The 19,829-nt window shown below is 42.5% G+C and overlaps 1 protein-coding gene across 2 annotated transcripts in view; it reads right to left on the bottom strand.

Moving 5' to 3' along the window:
• Nucleotides 1-397: 397 nt before the first annotated feature.
• The window catches only part of LOC124266078 (LIM/homeobox protein Lhx1-like), a 58,406-nt gene continuing 38,974 nt past the window's right edge, over nt 398-19,829 (bottom strand). Inside the window, exons 5-6 of one of the 2 annotated variants that reach the window (XM_046700896.1) lie at nt 9,481-9,621; nt 398-2,942 (exon numbers count right to left, since the gene is read on the bottom strand). In XM_046700896.1, the coding sequence (XP_046556852.1) occupies nt 2,758-2,942; nt 9,481-9,621 (326 nt within the window). In that variant the 3' untranslated portion in view covers nt 398-2,757. The remainder of the gene's footprint in view (nt 2,943-9,480; nt 9,622-19,829) is intronic. The other variant, XM_046700897.1, reaches the window with a different exon arrangement.

Raw genomic sequence — 19,829 nt, forward strand, 5'->3', positions numbered from 1 at the left:
TTGGCATTGTGTTAGTATCGGAACCGACTTGGTGAGTCCCTTAAAGACAACGGGACACGTAGACAATCATGTCCCGCTATAAGCTAACAACTCTTTGGGCTCAAATCGTCATTGTCTGTACACCGCCGAGGGTTGGGTGTCTATCGTTAACACGATAGAGATGGACATATTTTCTCAGACCTTTTTCATCTCCTTGTTCTGTGTCAACGTGTTACACTGCAGACTCTCGAGTGAGATATTAGTCTGCATCTGGACCTTATACTTCCCGGAGACCATTCTCCATCTTCTTGTCTCCAAACACAAGCTCAGGACCGGCAACTACCACTGGAAACCCTCCCCCAGGCTCTCGCCCTGCTGGGTCCCAGGTTGTTCTGAACAAACACGTAAATAAAACCAATTGGTGTGGAATTTCATTTTATTTGTTTGGGATTATACTGTTGGGCCTGATGCGGCCCTCGCTGCGGTAACGCTCGACAGTCGGAGCTCCACAGCAAGTGGTCGTCGTATTCACATTGAAAATTTGGAGGATTCGTTTGGAAATTATAGTTTACGAAAATTGTTATGGGTGAAAATCCTTTCGTATGAGCTGATATTTCTGCAGTGTGTTTTCTCCATAATACTGGGAACACCATGCCTATTGTGAATAAATCGTCAAAGGATGCTTTTGATATCAGTTGAAAAAGTAAAATTCTGAAAATAAATAACACTTTTGATGAATACGATTGTCAACTGATTTTGGTAATGGTCTTGTTATTAAAGTTATTAAATAATAAACAAGGATGTGACATCGTTGGTCTGTATAATATCCAGAAATGTAATAGCTTGTGAAAATCGTTTGCAGTAGTGATTCCGTACTTTTGGAAGGAGTTCGTAAATATATTAAAGAACCCTTCACATCTGGTACCCATAATTTAGACAGTTTATTTTTTGGTGCTAATACGGGGCGAGAAAACACCGCACACACAAAGCTCATACGGGACTTTGCACCAAGTACCTGAGGTGAAACATATCCATGGTAAGACATTGGAGCACTACATTGTGACGATGATAAAACAGAGAACATTGAACACGAGGGGGCCACCATATTGAATTGGAAACATACGAAGTCAATCACCCTGTTAAACCGTTGTTTCGTACGTTGAGTACAGCTATTTCAGACATTATGTCGCATGATAATACGGGAAGCTATGATTCCAAAAGCGATTGTTTTGTGTGTTTTCTGACGATGATGCTCGTAATGGGTTTTGTAGGTTGTCGTTTGAATGGGAATTATAACGGTTGGTAAAGGTTCCCTCCGAAAATAAACAGTAATTCCAGCCGAGCGATTCATAACGTTATTGTCGCGTTGAGGCCGCTGAATAAAGCCCTCTTTAATTTAATATGCAAGACTGCTTAGAGTTGATGTGATTTCCTCCCTTGCAACGGTCCCTACACAAGTGCGCCAGGTAAACACGACACACAATTCCGATATGTTTGGTATTTGAGCGAATATCAAATCTCAGCCAGCATTGAACAACAGAGGAAGAATTAAAAGCTCTCAGTTGCCGCCGAGGTATTAAATCGCTAACGGATTATCCATTAAAATTTCATTCCTCGTCGCGGGAAGCAAGTTTACCTTTGTAATAGCTCTCCCCTTGAGACCAGGCAGCTTTGGAATCTCGTGCGTGTATGCGTCACGTGACTGTCCTCAGAGACCTTCCATTTTATTTCAAAACCTAAAGCATGTTTACACAGAAAATGGACCCGAGACTAACTCAGTTTAGGTTTCAAAGCCAAATTGTTCCAACCATTCTGTAAACCTTTCTATGGGACATTTATGGCGGTAGATTGACATAGCTCCCTCCCGTTTGTTTCAAACGAATACGGACTAGAAAGGGACGGAGGGCACAGCGGACGAGCAGGGACATTGTTGCGAGCTTCAAACGTTTAGTCGCGAAGAGGGGAGATAATTGAAGTCAAATGAGATAAAACATTGTACATGTACGGCCTTTATGCCATCAACTGCAGTCAACATGAGGCTTAGAAGGGTGAGTAGCTACGTGGTCTGCGCAGACACTTCGTACGCAGTCCGGGTACGTGCACTCCTTGACCCCGGTAGTTATTCGAGCCACGCGCTTTGGTAAACAGTTTTAGGACTGTGTTAAGCTCAAACGAGCGACTGAAGTTTTCCAGCATAAATTAGGGACTTCTTTACATCTAGGGTACAGCTACGGGTGGTGGGGTCTTACGAAGTTCATCTTTAATATACCTCCCACACTGCGAGGAATAATGGCGGACACTGAACAAAATACATACAGGACAGACACTATGCTTGTCACGAAAAATGACGAATTATGTACAGATTTAAATTATGCTTCAATATTATGTAAAATCATCATCTGTTTTACCAAATGTACATTTAGTCCGGATGTCTCGAAGGTCGAGCTACACAGTGTCCATGGCACATAAGTCGAAGCCTTCCCTCGAGTTGTCCTTGATCCTTGATGCACGAGACATGTTGATTGAGTGAAATGTGTTGTGCTTTCTCGCACACTTGTTGTTGTCCAGTTGCTTTTCCCAGAATTCAGTTTACAGGAAGTTGCGTCATCCAACTGCCCGTATGGGGACAGCCATTAATCACAATTCAACACACAAGTCATGTCTTGACGCGTCACAGTGAACTCTGACACTTTCTGGTAGTCGTGTACAATGCTTGTACTTTAAGGTATGACCCGTGATGTGTTTGCGCATCTTCACTGCGCACGGCCCGATTCACTGTCACCACGCTTCGGACATTTCCGGGTGGTGATGACTGAGGGACTGGGACAGAGACTGGCTGAAAGGAGTCCCGGGAATTGAGCGCGGAATAAACGAACCATCATGTCCGTGAAGCGGCATCGGCTCGGGGGTTGACGCTGGCGGAAGGATATCTCCAGGTAGAAACTGACCTTCCTGGCCTAACCCTGAAAATAAACAAAATCCTCGTTACAAACTATTCACACATTTCACCTAAAAAAAATATACAAAATCTCATGTCAAATCACATATATAAGAGGGGCGGTGGGGTGGTCTAGTGGTTAAAACGTTCGCTCCTCACGCCGAAGACCCGGGTTCGATTCCCCACATGGATACAATGTGTGAAGCCCATTTCTGGTGTTCCCTCCCTCACTCACTCACTCACTCAGATTAACAAACAGTTCCGACTGGCTTCAAAGCTTCACATTCCAAATTTGGTAATGCCTAATTTGGACATGCATCACCAGATAAGAGTGGTGATAAATGCCTGTTGATCGGTATCACTGCTTGACAACTATTTGCGTTGATGAGACGGGCATGTACTGTTATCGGCGTCGGGTTTACAACATCCCAACACAAACGTGACATTCAAACACAAACGTCCAAAGATTTATAGTGCATCGTCCATCCTTAACAAACTAAGAATGTCCAGAAATTCAAGTGTTTTAACGGTTTGATAATATCAGCAAGAAAACACAAAGTAAATATTCGACAGTGTCGTTAAAGGAACCTATTAAGGTTTGTTTGGGTCGTTTGTTTATCATCATTTCACTTCAAAAATCTAAGAGCTGTCAGCACGCATCGGAGAGACGTGGGCAAAATGCTAGTATTGTCCTGACGATAAATTCCGGTGACAGTTTGGGCGTCATATAAACCATCAGCTGGAGATTGTTGGGAGTTTACAATCCTAAAGCACTTTGGGAACGCAGCGTAGACAGTTGAAACAACCTACGAAGTGGTCGTTTTTTGTACCAACGGAATGCAATGGTGACTTTCAGCGATAAGATCTTTGCTAGCGTCTTGGAAACCCCCTTTTCTGCACGCTGTGGCCATATGCGTCTAATTAGGCAACGATAAACCGTCCTGGGGAAATCAAAGGGTTGCGATTTAGTCAAAGAAAGGCCAAGTCACAACAAATCTAGTACCGCTTTGTTGAATATTTCGCTTCTTGGTGCACGAGGAGGTATATCTAACACATGCCTTGGGATTCTGGGTTGTCAGAACACAAAAACGGTCTGCGGAGAAGATCGTAAAAAGCATTTATGACATGGAATGCATGGATTTGGATAAAGATGCGGTTAAAGTATTGAGAACTTCCGCGCACGCTGCCTTCAAGGCACACGCACGGGCTCAAACGGGCATTCATCAAGTTTAAAGCCGGTATCTAGATGCATAGCGTGAAGAACACGTACATTGGTGAAAAGTTTGGCTGATTCTCATGTTAAACATTCTCTTTCCTGGCATTTTATGGACCTTCCGAGACACAGGAGACAAACAATGGCCCTCTTGAAGCCTGCTAGAACGAGACACTCTCTGCCTCTTTTGACATAAATGGCCAGTGTATAGCAATAAAACTCCGCCACTGGGTTTCAAACGAGATGGAACGATATGAGTGCAGCTGAAAGAACAGGAGGGCGATTTAGGAAATCGGGAAGTTGGGGCAAGCCTAAGGAAAGTACCTCATCTCCAGACATGAGGGTTTAAGGTTCCGGAAATACACTTTTGGATCTATCTATCGGCATGGGTTTCAGATACAAATGGAAACAGTTAAATGTTCCTTTGCAAAATGAAAATGAGCGGTGCCACCAAAGCCCTTTGTCCATGTTGGCATATAAGCTGAATTTCTAAGCCCCAGCTCTACCTAATATTGAGAACCTTGAATACAGATCGACCGATTAATATTACACCTAATCAAAATACCAGTTGAAAGTCGGAACGGTTACGAAGCCGAAACGGTTACTAAGTTTGAGAAATTAGAATACGTATCGACTGCGCGCGGTTACTATTCCTCCTAATCCCCATTGCAAATGATGGACGGGTTTTTTTTAACTGCAAGCGTTCTTGAAAGCGCATTCAATCTTGCTTCACTGCGTGTAAACATACGTAAAGTACATTATAGCCTCCCCCTGACTCGATGGGTGAGGAAACACCACCCATGTCGGAAATGGGGAGGAAGAGGAGACAAAATACGTTGATGAGTGAAACATATCCACGTGACAATCAAACATAGTTGTTAGGAATACTGTCTGTCAGCTAGGATTGAACGAACGTGGGGAGGATTGTGGATGAAAGTTGGGCATACCCTCTGCTGACAAAGGTAGGCGATGCGGTAACAGCTGCATGTGTTGGGCGGATGTCACTGCAGTCGTAGTTAAGTAGCAGTCGGTGTGGGCATAAAGAAAGACTGTTACAGTTGGTGTTGTAACAGGCGTGATGGCGAGGACGATGTGCGGATGGAGAGGGGGTTGGGGAGAAAGTTTATAGAATCTCGAGCTACCTTCTGGACGTAATCAATTAAATATCAGGATTGATTAATGTACCCCGAATGTTGAATATTTATACATCAGGAGAAGTATTACTGGTAGGAGTAGGAGTAGGAGTAGGAGTAGCAGTAGAAGTAGAGTAGTAGTAGTAGTAGTAGTAGTAGTAGTAGTAGTAGTAGTAGAAGTAGTAGTAGTAGTAGTAGTAGTAGTAGTAGTAGTAGTAGTAGTAGTAGTAGTCGTAGTAGTAGTAGTAGCAGCGTCAGCTGTTGTGGTAGTTGAAGTAATAGTAGTGGTAGTTGTTGTTGTCTGTTGTAGCAGTCGTACTAACAGAAAATAAACTATTAAGTAACTTTAGGTTTGTCCATGCGACACGTACAAATCCAAGTAGTGTTTTCAGCGTTCGACGTCCGTGAGACAGAGCAGTTGTAGTACAAGTAGTAGTAGTCGTGACAACAACCAGAGTGACACGTAGTAGCGGTTACAGTCGATGTAGTTGTTGACATAATACAATGGCCGAAAGTAGTCTTCTCGCATGCCAACAATCCTGAATGGCAGATTGAATGATCACGGGTGTGAATGGCCGGAAGTGCGTCGTGAAGTGTCCCAGATAACGCCAAGCGTGACGGAACTATTTTCAAAGAAGACGTGACAAAGTTTGCACAACAAATGGCAGAGGGGCAACCATGGAGCCGCCTTGACCCCATCCCGGAAGTGAGTCCGGGTCTGGTATCCGTGAAGATCGATCGTCAAACACGTGCTCGGGGGGAACAAAGACGGAGATAGCAACCATTTGAAGCTAAAATGTCGCTGGCAGCCGCCAAGTGCGAGAAATTATTCTCCCTCACGGCCCAGCAAAGCCAGAGTGTTTGGAGTGTTAATTAGACAGTTGAGAATACTTTTCGAATTATCATATGTCTATTTGACTATGGACAGCGTATGTGCCAGAACATGGCCGTCCTCATCTACAAAACTGCATTTCCGATATGTTGAGAAAAATACACCACGACGACCTCGACGGGGATGTCGTTCCTTCGTTGTGACAAATCTAAATCTTCCGTTGTTGGGGCGAGGCAATGTTAGCGATGACGTCATTGGTCTTGTTTGAAGGACAATGTCCTGTTCATTGGGGTGTAAGAACAAGGTGGCGGTGTTAATATGCATTATCTGTCAAATTGTTTGCCTTATGCAGAAGCAGGAGCGACCACCAGGATACATTGATACAAGCACGTGTCCCTGCCTTCAATGTCTAAAAGTATATTTAATACTGTGATTTTTAATTCCATGCAACTGAGATTATTTAAATTGAAACATTTTTTTATCAACGGCCATTTAAAAAATACTTTCTATTGAGTGTCTGAAAATAGCTGACTCCGCATGTTCAGTTTTGGAAAATATACCTTTTAAGGATAAAGCAGTTTATTGTTCTTGTTAAACATAACCAATGGCGTTTCTATTTCTGAATTCATTCACAGAACGTGGCAGGTATGTTGGCGTTTATGGATATAAATTTGTGAAAATGGACAGATGGTACCGAAATGACTGATTGACAAGTCGTTCTCCGCGGCATGAGCTTGCTCCACAACATCGTGAATGAAGGCGGGTTTGTTCCTTGCTTCAAGAACGACCTCATCGAACTGAACTGGAAGATATATGTTTATGGGGCACTAAGCCTAGGGTTATTTATTGCATAATTTACGGTGGACGCGGATCTTTTAAGATTTATCAGGAGGTCTGAACCCATCCTGGAGGTCATGGAAGGCAATCAGCTGTCCAGCGACCCCCACGGTCGGGAACCCATTCCGTTAGGTACATTCAATACATACAAACAGATGCTCCTGCAAAACACTGAGTATGGAAATATTCACACAATGTTGTTCTCTTTACGAAATTAATTGATTTCCTTCGTTGCCACCAGAGGTCGCTTCACCTACTGTGAAGAGGGCGGCCGATAGGGGGCTATGAGCGACAGACACAAGTGCAGAACATTCGCGGAATGGTGCGGGCGCCGAAACGAATTTAAAGTCCGTATCGTGGGTGTATGTTTCTCTGAGCCGTGCGCGCTCTTGGCATGCACGTGCGCAAGTGTCTTACATTTACGCATCTCGTACGCACCCTTTTAAGTTGGCGAAAACACTAAAACGACATTCTGTTTTGAATTATAAGCTGATAAAATCGCACCATGCTCCGTGTTCAGGGGACCGATGGCTTTTTGAAGCGGGGTGAAGTAGGGCTAGGTGAGTGAAAGCTTCTCTTCAGCAGATCATGAGAGTCCTTAAACACGACCTCCTATGTCGTGGCTTAATTGAAATGATTATGGTATATGCGTGTTTCGCTATGTTTTCTAATGCTCATAAATCCAAAACAATTTATTTAATTAAGAAAATATTCGCCGTTAGCAAAAATTATTTTTACTTATAAATCTTCAACAGATCACGTGACCATGATCCATGGGTGACCATCCTCGTCGTTAATTAAGCATGAGTCAAGTTTTTCAAGCACCTCTTCTGCAGAAAGTTTTCTTTCTTTTATATTTCCGGGCACATCAAGTCAACGGTCCAAAGAATTCTTTTGCATAATCTTTCGATATTAATCTTTCCTTTCCGGCTAGTGATGTCTTTATTTCATGGGTGGCAAGTGCCGACCCTGAAGACAACCATTGAGTTGAGCCCTTCGACCATAATCGACAGATAATTATAAAAAGCGCCTGTCAAAACACTCTCTCTATACAGCCGGTCCGGAGTCAGCTGGTTGGAGGGACATAATCGATTGAGCGTAATCCCCCGGGCTTTGGGGAGATAACGGCAAGGGGGAAGGGGATACTTGGTGATAGATGATCTCCAAGACTCTACGGATAAATTTCCTATAACTCCTTGGAATGGCGGCATTTGCTCAAGCCCCGTTCTCCCTCGCGGCATATCATAACACTCGATCTATGCAATCATCCTTTGTAATTAAAGGCACGGCTCATATTTGTGAGAGAATGGCCGGTAGCGCGGGGATTCACGATATAAATCAGTGGCAGCTCGAACAGGCTACATACTCGTGCCGTTCACAAACTTCTGTGACTTCCAAGACTAGAGAACTATTGAACTTGTCCTTTTTGGACTTCCTGCGCTGAAGAGCTACACTGGGCCCGAGGCTGTCTCGTTTAGTCTATCACAAATCTCGACCAAGAACGGCATTTCTGGGACTTCTTTATCATAGAAGTAATTAATGACCTAACGAAAAGAAGAATGCTGAGGTTCTGCTGTGAAGGACTTAATTACTATTGAATGTTGAAGACGGAAGCAAGGGCACAATGGTTCCATGTCACCAGTAGGAGATCTCTGTCCATATGTTCCACTCATGGAGTGATGGAGAGAGTCTACCGCTATCGTGTCCTTAACATTTGTAATAGTGTTTGTAAACCCAGCGATAGCTTGCATAATAATTGTCAAGTACCGCTGCGCGTCTTATAGGATTGCGCAAGTTGTATCAGCATCTCGATGATTGACTAATTATTTTCCTGGTCAGCGATTCTTAACAAGTTACTATCACTGACTTGTGTTACCAAACAATGTTAATTACAACCAGCCCGTCGGGGTGCCCACAGCACCGAGGGGGCGATGTAGCCGAGGTTGACAGGCCGTGGTAGTTAGTGAAGCGTTATTGATTTAAACAAAGACCATTCATTGTATTGATACAGAACTACAAGTACAAGGTGTTAGTTGAAATAATACGCTTTGTTCTCACATGAGTTATGAGTAAGTGAATGAGTGAGTGATTTTTGGTTTTATACCAGCAATATCAGGACGGGGACATCAGACATAAGCTTTATGCATATATGGGGAATCGAGAGGGGAGAAGGCTTTCGCTTGTCCGAACTGCCATAAGAATACAGAAAGTAAAAGACATGTTTTAGTGAGCGCGCAAAACCTTGGGAGATCAGTTAACTTTTTTCAAAATTATTTTTCCATTTTTCAAACAATATTTATTCATTTCCACTTTACCAAAAGAAATGATTAGGCGTAAACATTCTTACGAACGCCGGACCAATCAGGAATAAAAAAATAATAATATTCAAACGTAATTTTAATTTATGTAAGAATAGTTTCAAAAATTATGTATAAAAGTTTTGACAGAGTAGATTATTAAAGAAATGTCAGTGAATCTGTTTCTCGACGGGGTTTGTTTCGTACATGACACGGAACAGGTATGTCAGGATTATCTCCCTTGAACATACCTGGCGGGTGCATTGATGGGTCTAAAGTGAGAGGTGGGGTACCTTGAGAGGGTGGCAGGAAGCCAATGCTGCCGTCTTGACCTTGACCGAGGAAAAACTCGTTGTAACCTTGGTAACCAGGATAAAATTCCTGTCCATTATCTGAAAAGAAAAAGAAGAAACTGTATTTTCTACACATTACCATCTACTCATATTTCTTATTCACATACACAAACGCATTTGACAATATGAATCTCTGCTGACTAGGTACAATATATAGGCTCAAAATGTATACTTGTATATCATTAACAGCCATCGACAAATCAAATATTTTATGTCATTGTGAGACAATTTATGACACCTGATCGTGTCATATTTCCAAGTTCTTGTAATTGAAGGAAATATGTGATAATTTCAGTCTGGTTTTAATGGAATAAATGCAAAACACATTAGTCGTAAATATCATATATCCTAGTTACCATCACACAAAACGATCACAAGACACGCACAGGCGATGGAAATATATTATCAAAAATCATAGAAATATGTTTTATGAGAGCTTATTAATTTCAATTTACAATTCAATACTAATAGATACCAGATTCGCAAAACTGTGAAAACAGTCGGGAGAATTTATTATCAGGGCGCAAAATACATTGACAATGAAATCCGATGATCTAGTAGGAAGCACAGAACCGATAGAATGACGAGATACGAGTTGAGCGGGCAGCATGTTACCACGTCCTCCTCACCTTGTCGGAGATACACGACACAGATGTACGACCCTTTACTGCAACCATCAAACTATCTCGCGCAGATGGATGCTTGAAATTCAACATGATTTGAACTGGATTTATATACGTTGTTTTTGTTAGTCATGTCAGTTTTGTGAACATCTACTCCGTGGTGTTAACGATACGACAGCTTCACTGCCGAGCTATGTGTGTATCCAGACACATGTGCTGGTGTATGTTTAATGTGTATGTATGTAACACATATATCTATCACCTCCTAGGTGAGTTCATGCATGAATGTATTTAATATCTAGCTAGGTGCTTAGGCTTAGTACAATAGGTGTGTATTTGTAGGCTATTGAATAAATTAATTCAGGTATGGCTTTATATCCTATACGGTACTTGGACACATGGAGTCATAAAATTATTATAACATATATACACAATATTGCGCATTATTATTATTGTTAATAGAAGTAGTATATATACTTATTATTATTCTTGTTGTTGGTACTGTTAATTGCTTAATCCGACGATATACATCTCACATTTACTTTAACACTATACAGTACACACTCCTTACTCCGGACAGTGTCGGCTGAGACCGTCCCGATTAACGACGAGTCCTGACTAACCACTGTGTGTTGCACTAACGTTTCAGTTTCAAAAGGTGCCCGGATTAACAGTGTTCGGACTAACAGTGACAATTACGGTAACAGGGTTGCCACAAACATGATTTTCCTATTTCTAGAATCCCAATATATTTTCTGAAACACGTCATTTCCAAACTTCTAATATATCCATTACAAAGCCTGACTATACCTGTTCCCCTTATGACAAATGCAAATCTATTCACTCACATTAATGAACTCAGAAACAATTACTCCTTTATTCATTGGCTTTACAATCACATCGGCTCACCCGCCAACTATTAAGTGACGCACAAGCGATGGAGGGACCTAGTGCATGTTTCGTTTCATAGATTCATCTTGTTTCCCACCGGTGACCTTGTTAGGTCTATTCCTGTGGGTAGTTCCGGAACTAATAATGTGTTTATATGAGTGATTTTCTATAACTCTCCCCAACATGTGTTGCAGATAAAGCGACATGTATTGACATACAGCCAACCTACAAAAGACACCACCCCATAGCCTAACGTGACGAATCAGGCTATTATCCCAAGTTATTGTCGATACATTTGTCTTTGGTTATTCATGTACAAATTCATATTTTGATCACAGCTTGCGTATGTCATTTAGAATGAAATTTATCCATCCGTATACGAGCTATTACATTTTTGCCACTAGATATTTTATTAACAGCTTTCAAATAAAAATCAACTGCAGTTATATGTGATAAATTCGATAATATCATTGAGAAAAATATTTTTCAACGCGAGGTGTTTCAGTGCTGTCTGCATTACCGGTTACTGTTATACATGAACGTTTAACGGGTCGAACTTTGACCATTTTGGATAGGATATGATTCGATAAGTCCCTGCTTCCAATGTTACTTAATTATGACATAAAATATTTCTTGTATGTTCTGAAGACGTGTACAAATTCTGGATTAGTTTTAGAAACAATGTTGCAAAATCAGATTTTGTTGCATTTGTTTGTTTTGTTGCATAAAAAATGCGACTCGCTTTTATTTACATTATTTACTTTCAATGGGGATTGCTTGAGCGGGATCAGTACAGGTAATTAAGAGTTGGGATGGACGAGGGATGGTTTCTCGGACACAAATATGTACCCAAAACATTAGTTCGGATTGGGTGGGTAGAAACAAATGGGTGGGTGTGGTAATCGCTCTGTCTCGAAAGTAAAGGTGTTCTACTGGGAGTGTAAAGGGTATGATTCTGTCTGTGGAGTAGAACGTGTACTACCGCTGGGTGGGGTGAGATCTACCTGTCCCAGTGGGTAAGCGTGTACTACCAAAGGAGGGAGGTTATGGGTGGTCTGGGTGGGGCGTGACCTATCACGTGAGGGTGGTCGCCTTGCTAGGGTGGGGATGCGGGTGGTGGGGATGACAGCCTGACAAGTCTGCCTTATCGTCTAGCTGACACTCTGTCGGGTGTAAGACTAAAATAGGAAACTGTTGAAAGACGGAGAATGATAACAATCTCGCTGTAGCCGCGCGCTCTTGTAGGTGACATCGCCACGACATATCAAGGAAATCACAACCGATTCAGCGCGATGTAGAATAATAAGCCTTTTATTGTACTAATACTTTTTTCGAGATGAACTGATACCAATGATGCGTCAAATCTGAATGTTCAATTGCGACCGACCCGCGTGTCTGGAGGCTGTCTCGGGTGGCGGATCAGATGGTCGTGTTCGGTTGGATGGCTTGGTTCAACCTTTTTAATGACGATGGAGAGGTATAGTTTGACGAGTAAATTGGTGGCACGTAGAAAACATATGGACAAAATCACGTTCAACCTGTCTATTTATATTACAGAAATTCGACCTACAATTCAGCAGAAATATAATTAATCCTTAAAGTTCTGACCTACTTAACATAATTATATCAACCAGTGAATCTCACGAAGGCACTGACGACATAGGAAACATCGATTTTTGAACAGAAAATATGTTTGACACTGAAAGCAATTTTGACACATGTTGCAAGATCGATCAGTAGGTACGAATCACGATGTAGAAGGCTTGGTACAATGCCCGAGTGCTCCCAATGGGGACATGGTGACATTCTAGCCGAGAAACACAACATGCGCCGTGTTCGCGCCACCATAAACAACCTCACAGACCAGCGTCGTCTCTAGTAATTTATTCACATGGGCGGAGCTACGCGGCGATAGCCTCACAGTATCTACATCTGTGTACAACGCACTCCTACGGGGGTCAGAATACTGGAGAGTGGAGGTTAGATTACATCCAGCTCTCGCATTACAGGGGAATGTCATTCAGCGGTTTACAAGAAACACATCATCACACTTTGTAACAAGGCATGCACTTTCTTCATATAAATAATGTTTTGATTCTTTGTCAATAGATTGAACGACCCGAGCATTAGAAAGTGAAATAGCTGTAACTACATACACTCAAGGGAGAGGAGAAGATCCAACGCACACAGATTGAATAACCGAGTTATAATATCGGCTCATAAAGCATGCGTTTTGAGTGGATTTGGTGTACTATTTTTACCTTCTTCATTTTTATCATTATTATGAATTTGAAACTAGAGTGATTGACATTTTGTTTGCATATACAACGGGGTCGTGTGTTTCAATGAATGAATATTGGTATTACTTCTCACGAAACAAAGAAACCGGGCTATGTACGATCGTGCGTGGATAAACTCTCGTACTAATTGTAAAACTTATCACATATGGAAGCTTGAAAAGTAACGCCGAATATCGCGAGATTTCACGCGACCTTCCGCCCAACGTTGGCGAGTTCGCCTTTCATGTGCCTTCACTATGCCTATATCTAATCTGGGGATTGTCGTCAAAGCACAGTTGTCTATGATTTATTATCTATAATTTAGGTCTAGGTAAGCCATATTTTTTTGGCCCCCGCTGTCAGATGTGGAATCATGGACAGATGTTCTCCTCACCGCGCAATAATACGGCGATTTGGGGGCCATTGAAAGCGGCATGCGTACGTAATTCTAACCCGTATCAACATTCAGCTTGACGAGGGCGATACTATAGGAATATTATCACAAACTGCTTGACAGTAATGTGTCTATCATGTTAATTCTTGACAGACGAATTTGCTATTTTTTCTTAACAAAAATGCCCTTTTTGAAATTTATGCTACATTAGCACTTAGCTCATACATAATACATAAATGGTGTCCTGCCAAATGGTCTTTAACAAGAGACAGCTCCGTGTCTTTTGTCGAACGTCATTCGAGTGTACGCATCACAATGAACAGCGAGGAATACGTCGATATGCTGGAAAGTAAGAATATACGGGTGTTCTATAATATCATATAATATTATAAACTAATTCTTTCATATCATAAACCTATTCTTTATCATAATATTTTTCACTTCCAAATCCACGATGTCAACGTTTTATTATCAGTTTTCGTAATATTTTATACTATTCACGAATCCATGTTTTATACAAATCTATATGACGAGTCATTTCGTAAGCTTTTCCCATCTCATTTTCACACCCTCTCTCTAGCGCCCCCTAGTGTTTCGATGACAAACCAAAGACCACTCTACGGTAACTTTCATCGTTTCAGTCAGCGCTGATAAGCACTTATCGCTGACGTTATCACGTGGCGATGAGTTGCTTGTCAGCTAACAGAGGTTGTTGGGTTCAGTACCAAAAGCAGGTAATCTGAAATACTGCTCCTCCTAGCAGCAGAATGCACGCAATCGGACATAAAAACATATACAATTTGTATCGTTTTTATCCATCAAATGACGAATATACTGTCATAACTCATAACCGTTATTCAATCAGTGCTTGTGAGGCGATTCCGAGAAGTCAGTATCAGTGAGATCGATGCTAATGACGTACACGCGACGGGTGAAGGTATTCGGGTCTAAACATGAAGTGTTACAACTCTATATGACGCATGCTGACCTCTATAAAAATATATCACTTCATATTTGATAATGCATGACAATTAAACCTACATGGAAACTAATGAGTTCAAATTCCTTGAAATGAGCAAATCATACCAATCTCTGTGCAAAAGCATTAGTTTCTCAAACAGATCATGAAACTATAATACGAGGACTTCATTAGCAAGTCACCAATTCTGTAGTGAGCCCATATTTTTTTTTTTTTTTTTTATCTTCAGAAACTGAAGACATTCGTCGTGCCTTTTTCTATGACATATCAAAACAATAACTGAAAAATGGATTAGTAGATTATTGTCATTTCCGAGACTAAACCCCATATACTGAATTAGCATACACGTTCCATGTTGTTGTCATGTGAGCACTTGTATTGTATTCCTGAAGCGAGTGGTTGTCAGACTGCAGGATACTCACAGCTATGGGTAATAACAGCGTTTCCTACCCGATACTCTGTTCCCCACCCGATCTGCTATTCCGTACCCCGATCTCCAATACAGCAACACCTGTCCGTGGAGCGTCAGGGGATAGGTATGATCTCTAAGGTGGGAAATTCCCAGCATTATTCTGTTTGATCCTGGCTAAAGTTTCCACACGGACCCAGTGTGAGAGAGGTTATATTCTGCGTCTGGGTTGTCTACGTCATGGGTAAGCCTGGGGATAATGGTCAGGGCCTCGGTTTCACAGGAGCCAAGACAAGTTACTTCACACTTGGACATCAATACTCGGTCATGAACACTACACCGCCCTCACCAAGCATAAACACCAGACCACCCTTAACACTACATCATAACTAACATCAACACTAGACCAGCTTGAACACTACACTAACACTACATCATAACTAACATCAACACTAGACCAGCTTGAACACTACACTAACACTACATCATAACTAACGTCAACACTAGACCAGCCTGAACACTACACAAGCACTACATCATAACTAACATCAACACTAGACCAGCCTGAACACTACACTAACACTACATCATAACTAACATCAACACTAGACCAGCCTGAACACTACACAAGCACTACATCATAACTAACATCAACACTAGAACAGCCTGAACACTACACAAGCACTACATCATAACTAACATCAACACTAGACCAGCCTGAACACTACACTAACACTACATCATAACTAACATCAACACTAGACCAGCCTGAACACTACACAAGCACTACATCATAACTAACATCAACACTAGACCAGCCTGAACACTACACTAACACTACATCATAACTAACATCAACACTAGACCAGCTTGAACACTACACTCTAACACTACATCATAACTAACATCAACACTAGACCAGCTTGAACACTACACTAACACTACATCATAACTAACATCAACACTAGACCAGCCTGAACACTACACTCAACACTACATCATAACTAACATCAACACTAGACCAGCCTGAACACTACACTAACACTACATCATAACTAACATCAACACTAGACCAGCCTGAACACTACACTAACACTACATCATAACTAACATCAACACTAGACCAGCCTGAACACTACACTAACACTACATCATAACTAACATCAACACTAGACCAGCCTGAACACTACACTAACACTACATCATAACTAACATCAACACTAGAACAGCCTGAACACTAGCACTACAGCATAACTAACATCAACACTACAGCCTAACACTACACAAGCTCTACATCATAACTAACGTCAACACTAGACCACCCTGAACACTACACAAGCACTACATCATAACTAACATCAACACTAGAACAGCCTGAACACTACACAAGCACTAGAACCTCTTAAACACTAGACTAACACCCACACTAGAACAGTTATAACACTACAAAACACTATATCATCACTATCAACACTAGGGCATCTTTAACACTGCACTAACACTGTATCAGCACTAATACAAGACTATGTCACTTTTAACACTGCAATGATGTCAACACTAGAACATCGGTAACAGTGCCCTACACTTAACCAGAAAAGGAAACAGTCGAAAAGAAACTTGCCATTCCGAGTTATACCACCAACCTACACCTGGTGGGTCTACCCGAGAGGCCACCCTACCCCCTTCGTATACCCTGGGGGTGAGCTTGCTCAAGAGCCCGCGCCTCTACCCCATCCCCTTGATACTGAAGAGGGGTTTGATGGGAGCATGGGTTATAACCCTGGCCAAAGTGTGGCATCCTCCCCTCCCATCCCCAAAGTGTGGCATCCTCCCCTCCCATCCCCAAAGTGTGGCATCCTCCCCTCCCATCCCCAAAGTGTGGCATCCTCCCCTCCCATCCCCAAAGTGTGGCATCCTCCCTCCCATCCCCAAAGTGTGGCATCCTCCCTCCCATCCCCAAAGTGTGGCATCCTCCCCTCCCATCCCCAAAGTGTGGCATCCTCCCTCCCATCCCCAAAGTGTGGCATCCTCCCTCCCATCCCCAAAGTGTGGCATCCTCCCCTCCCATCCCCAAAGTGTGGCATCCTCCCCTCCCATCCCCAAAGTCTGTAAGGATCTGCACATCTCTTGCTCCCTCAATGACGAGGTGCAGGGCGGGGAACCAAGCGAAAAGAGGTGCCATTGAGGAGGGGGAAGGGTGTATGACGTCACTAAAACTACCCTCGTACAACAGATCTACCCTCGCCCATGTGCCCCATCCCTCTCCATTCTCTGATGGTAATGTCAACAGATCTACCCTCACCCATGTGCCCCTCCCCTCTCCAGTCTCTGGGGGTAATGTCAACAGATCTACCCTCACCCATGTGCTCCTTCCCTCTCCTGTCTCTGGGGGTAATGACAACAGATCTACCCTCACCCATGTGCCCCTCCCCTCTCCAGTCTCTGGGGACAATGTCAACAGATCTACCCTCACCCATGTGCCCCTCCCCTCTCCAGTCTCTGGGGACAATGTCAACAGATCTACCCTCAGATCTACCCTCACCCATGTCAACAGATCTACCCTCACCCTGCCCCCCTCCCTCTCCAGTCTCTGGGGACAATGTCAACAGATCTACCCTCACCCGTGTGCCCCTCCCTCACCAGTCTCTGGGGACAATGTCAACAGATCTACCCTCACCCATGTGTCCCTCCCCTCTCCAGTCTCTGGGGCAATGTCAACAGATCTACCCTCACCCATGTGTCCCTCCCCTCTCCAGTCTCTGGGGGCAATGTCAACAGATCTACCCTCACCCGTGTGCCCCTCCCCTCTCCAGTCTCTGGGGGCAATGACAACAGACCTACCCTCGTCCACGTGCCCCTCCCCTCTCTCGTGGGGGTAATGACAACAGATCTACCCTCACCCATGTGCCCCTCCCCTCTCCAGTCTCTGAGGGTAATGACAACAGATCTACCCTCGCCCATGTGCCCCTGCCCTCTCCAGTCTCTAGGGGCAATGTCAACAGATCTACCCGGCCTTCCACATGTGACGCCTAGAAGCTGGGTAAAGGTGTATTCTTTGTCTGTGTCAGTTGGAACCCTGATGTGCCTCTGACAAGTTAGCCAGGCCCCAGTGAAAGACGAGCCACTCAGGACCACATTAATCATATTCTCCCATCCGTGGACAACAGGCTGCCGCTTGTTCCTTGTCGATGCTACACAACACAATGTACAGAGACAAATCACAAATTTCGTGTCGGTGAACTGACTGCCCGCAAGTTGACACCATCTCTTAATGGACATAGATAAATAACAACATATCGCTGAGCCCAATATCGGAAACATATTGTGAAGCTCGGGCCTGCTGCGTGTCCATTTACAATAAACGAAAAACATCCTAATAAAACGATACCTTGTCACATCCAAGGCTGTGATGAACTCTTAATTCAATTTTATCTCATTAAGGAAAATAGGACTCCCGAGAGAATAAAATTCATACTTTCACAGCTAAAAACTGGAATCTTCGTTTAATTAAACTGTATTCATATGCGATCAAAAATTAAACCAACACAGTTCTCAATTCAACTGTATTGATAATATTTGCTCTGGGTCAGAGTGACATTTGAACAAACGCTAAAATTCCAAACAATTCTTAAATTCTATTGGGGAAAGTCATGATTTTCCTATAATACATAGTAACAATAGCGACAATGACCCGGTGCGAAGAGTAAACATGCCCTTGATACAAAGGTCCTAGGATAATATGCCACGGGCAATATTTGCCCATCCCATGCCGATAGCTATTAGATTACATAAGCAACTCCAAGTGTCATTTCTACCGGGTCTGACTCAAGAATGCTCATTCCGGAAAGTGCAGTCAAGCACGAATGTGATTGGTCAGCTAGTGATCGGTGTCACGGAGTTAAGTGATTGACATTATTTCATTGGCTAACAATTAACATGTTGATCGGATTTTACTCAATTATTTTACTATCTGGAGCTTAACGATGGTTTAATGAGTATCAAATTACACTATAGATGCTCTTGTTAATTGCAAGAAACATTCCGACATCCATATTCAGTTTCAAACCTTTTGAATGGATAGAAATAGCACATTTAAGAGGTTTTTTTCAATCAAATGAACAGATTCAGTTTTCGCCCTTTTCAAAGGGATCTAAACTGCTTCCATTAAAACCACCCATCAACCCTGTTGAGCTTCGCTTGTTCGATACAAATCTTTTCAGCAATATGTATATGATGACAGATTATCTATCATTTATAACACTCGTAAAATATTATTTATGTACAAAATAAAACCCTTAACACCCATACCACCTACACCGGTAACAGTTTTAGTAGCAAGCTAATATCTTTCTAAAAAATATCCATCGCCATTCCCTTTGAGACGTGTTTTCCAATGGTCCCACTTCTTGTAACACAACTTACAAAACAACCTCCATTTGTTGATAGTTGAGAAATAGAGACTACTTTAACCCTGGGACTCCACCATTGGTGTAACTAACATTAAACGACATCCCCTACGCTGGCGCGTTAGACATAATCGTTTGAAATGCAATAAAAGTATAAAAGCATATACCACAACGGCTAAACAACACAGAAGGTGTTATATAACATTTTATCTCATTCTCAGTGGGGAATCTCTCGGCGAAACGGGCGTTCCGTATTCAAATAGGAA

The sequence above is a fragment of the Haliotis rubra genome, unplaced genomic scaffold (assembly GCF_003918875.1).
Source record: "Haliotis rubra isolate DU_JTF1 unplaced genomic scaffold, ASM391887v1 Scf123, whole genome shotgun sequence".
In the NCBI taxonomy this organism is placed as follows: Eukaryota; Metazoa; Mollusca; class Gastropoda; order Lepetellida; family Haliotidae; genus Haliotis; species Haliotis rubra.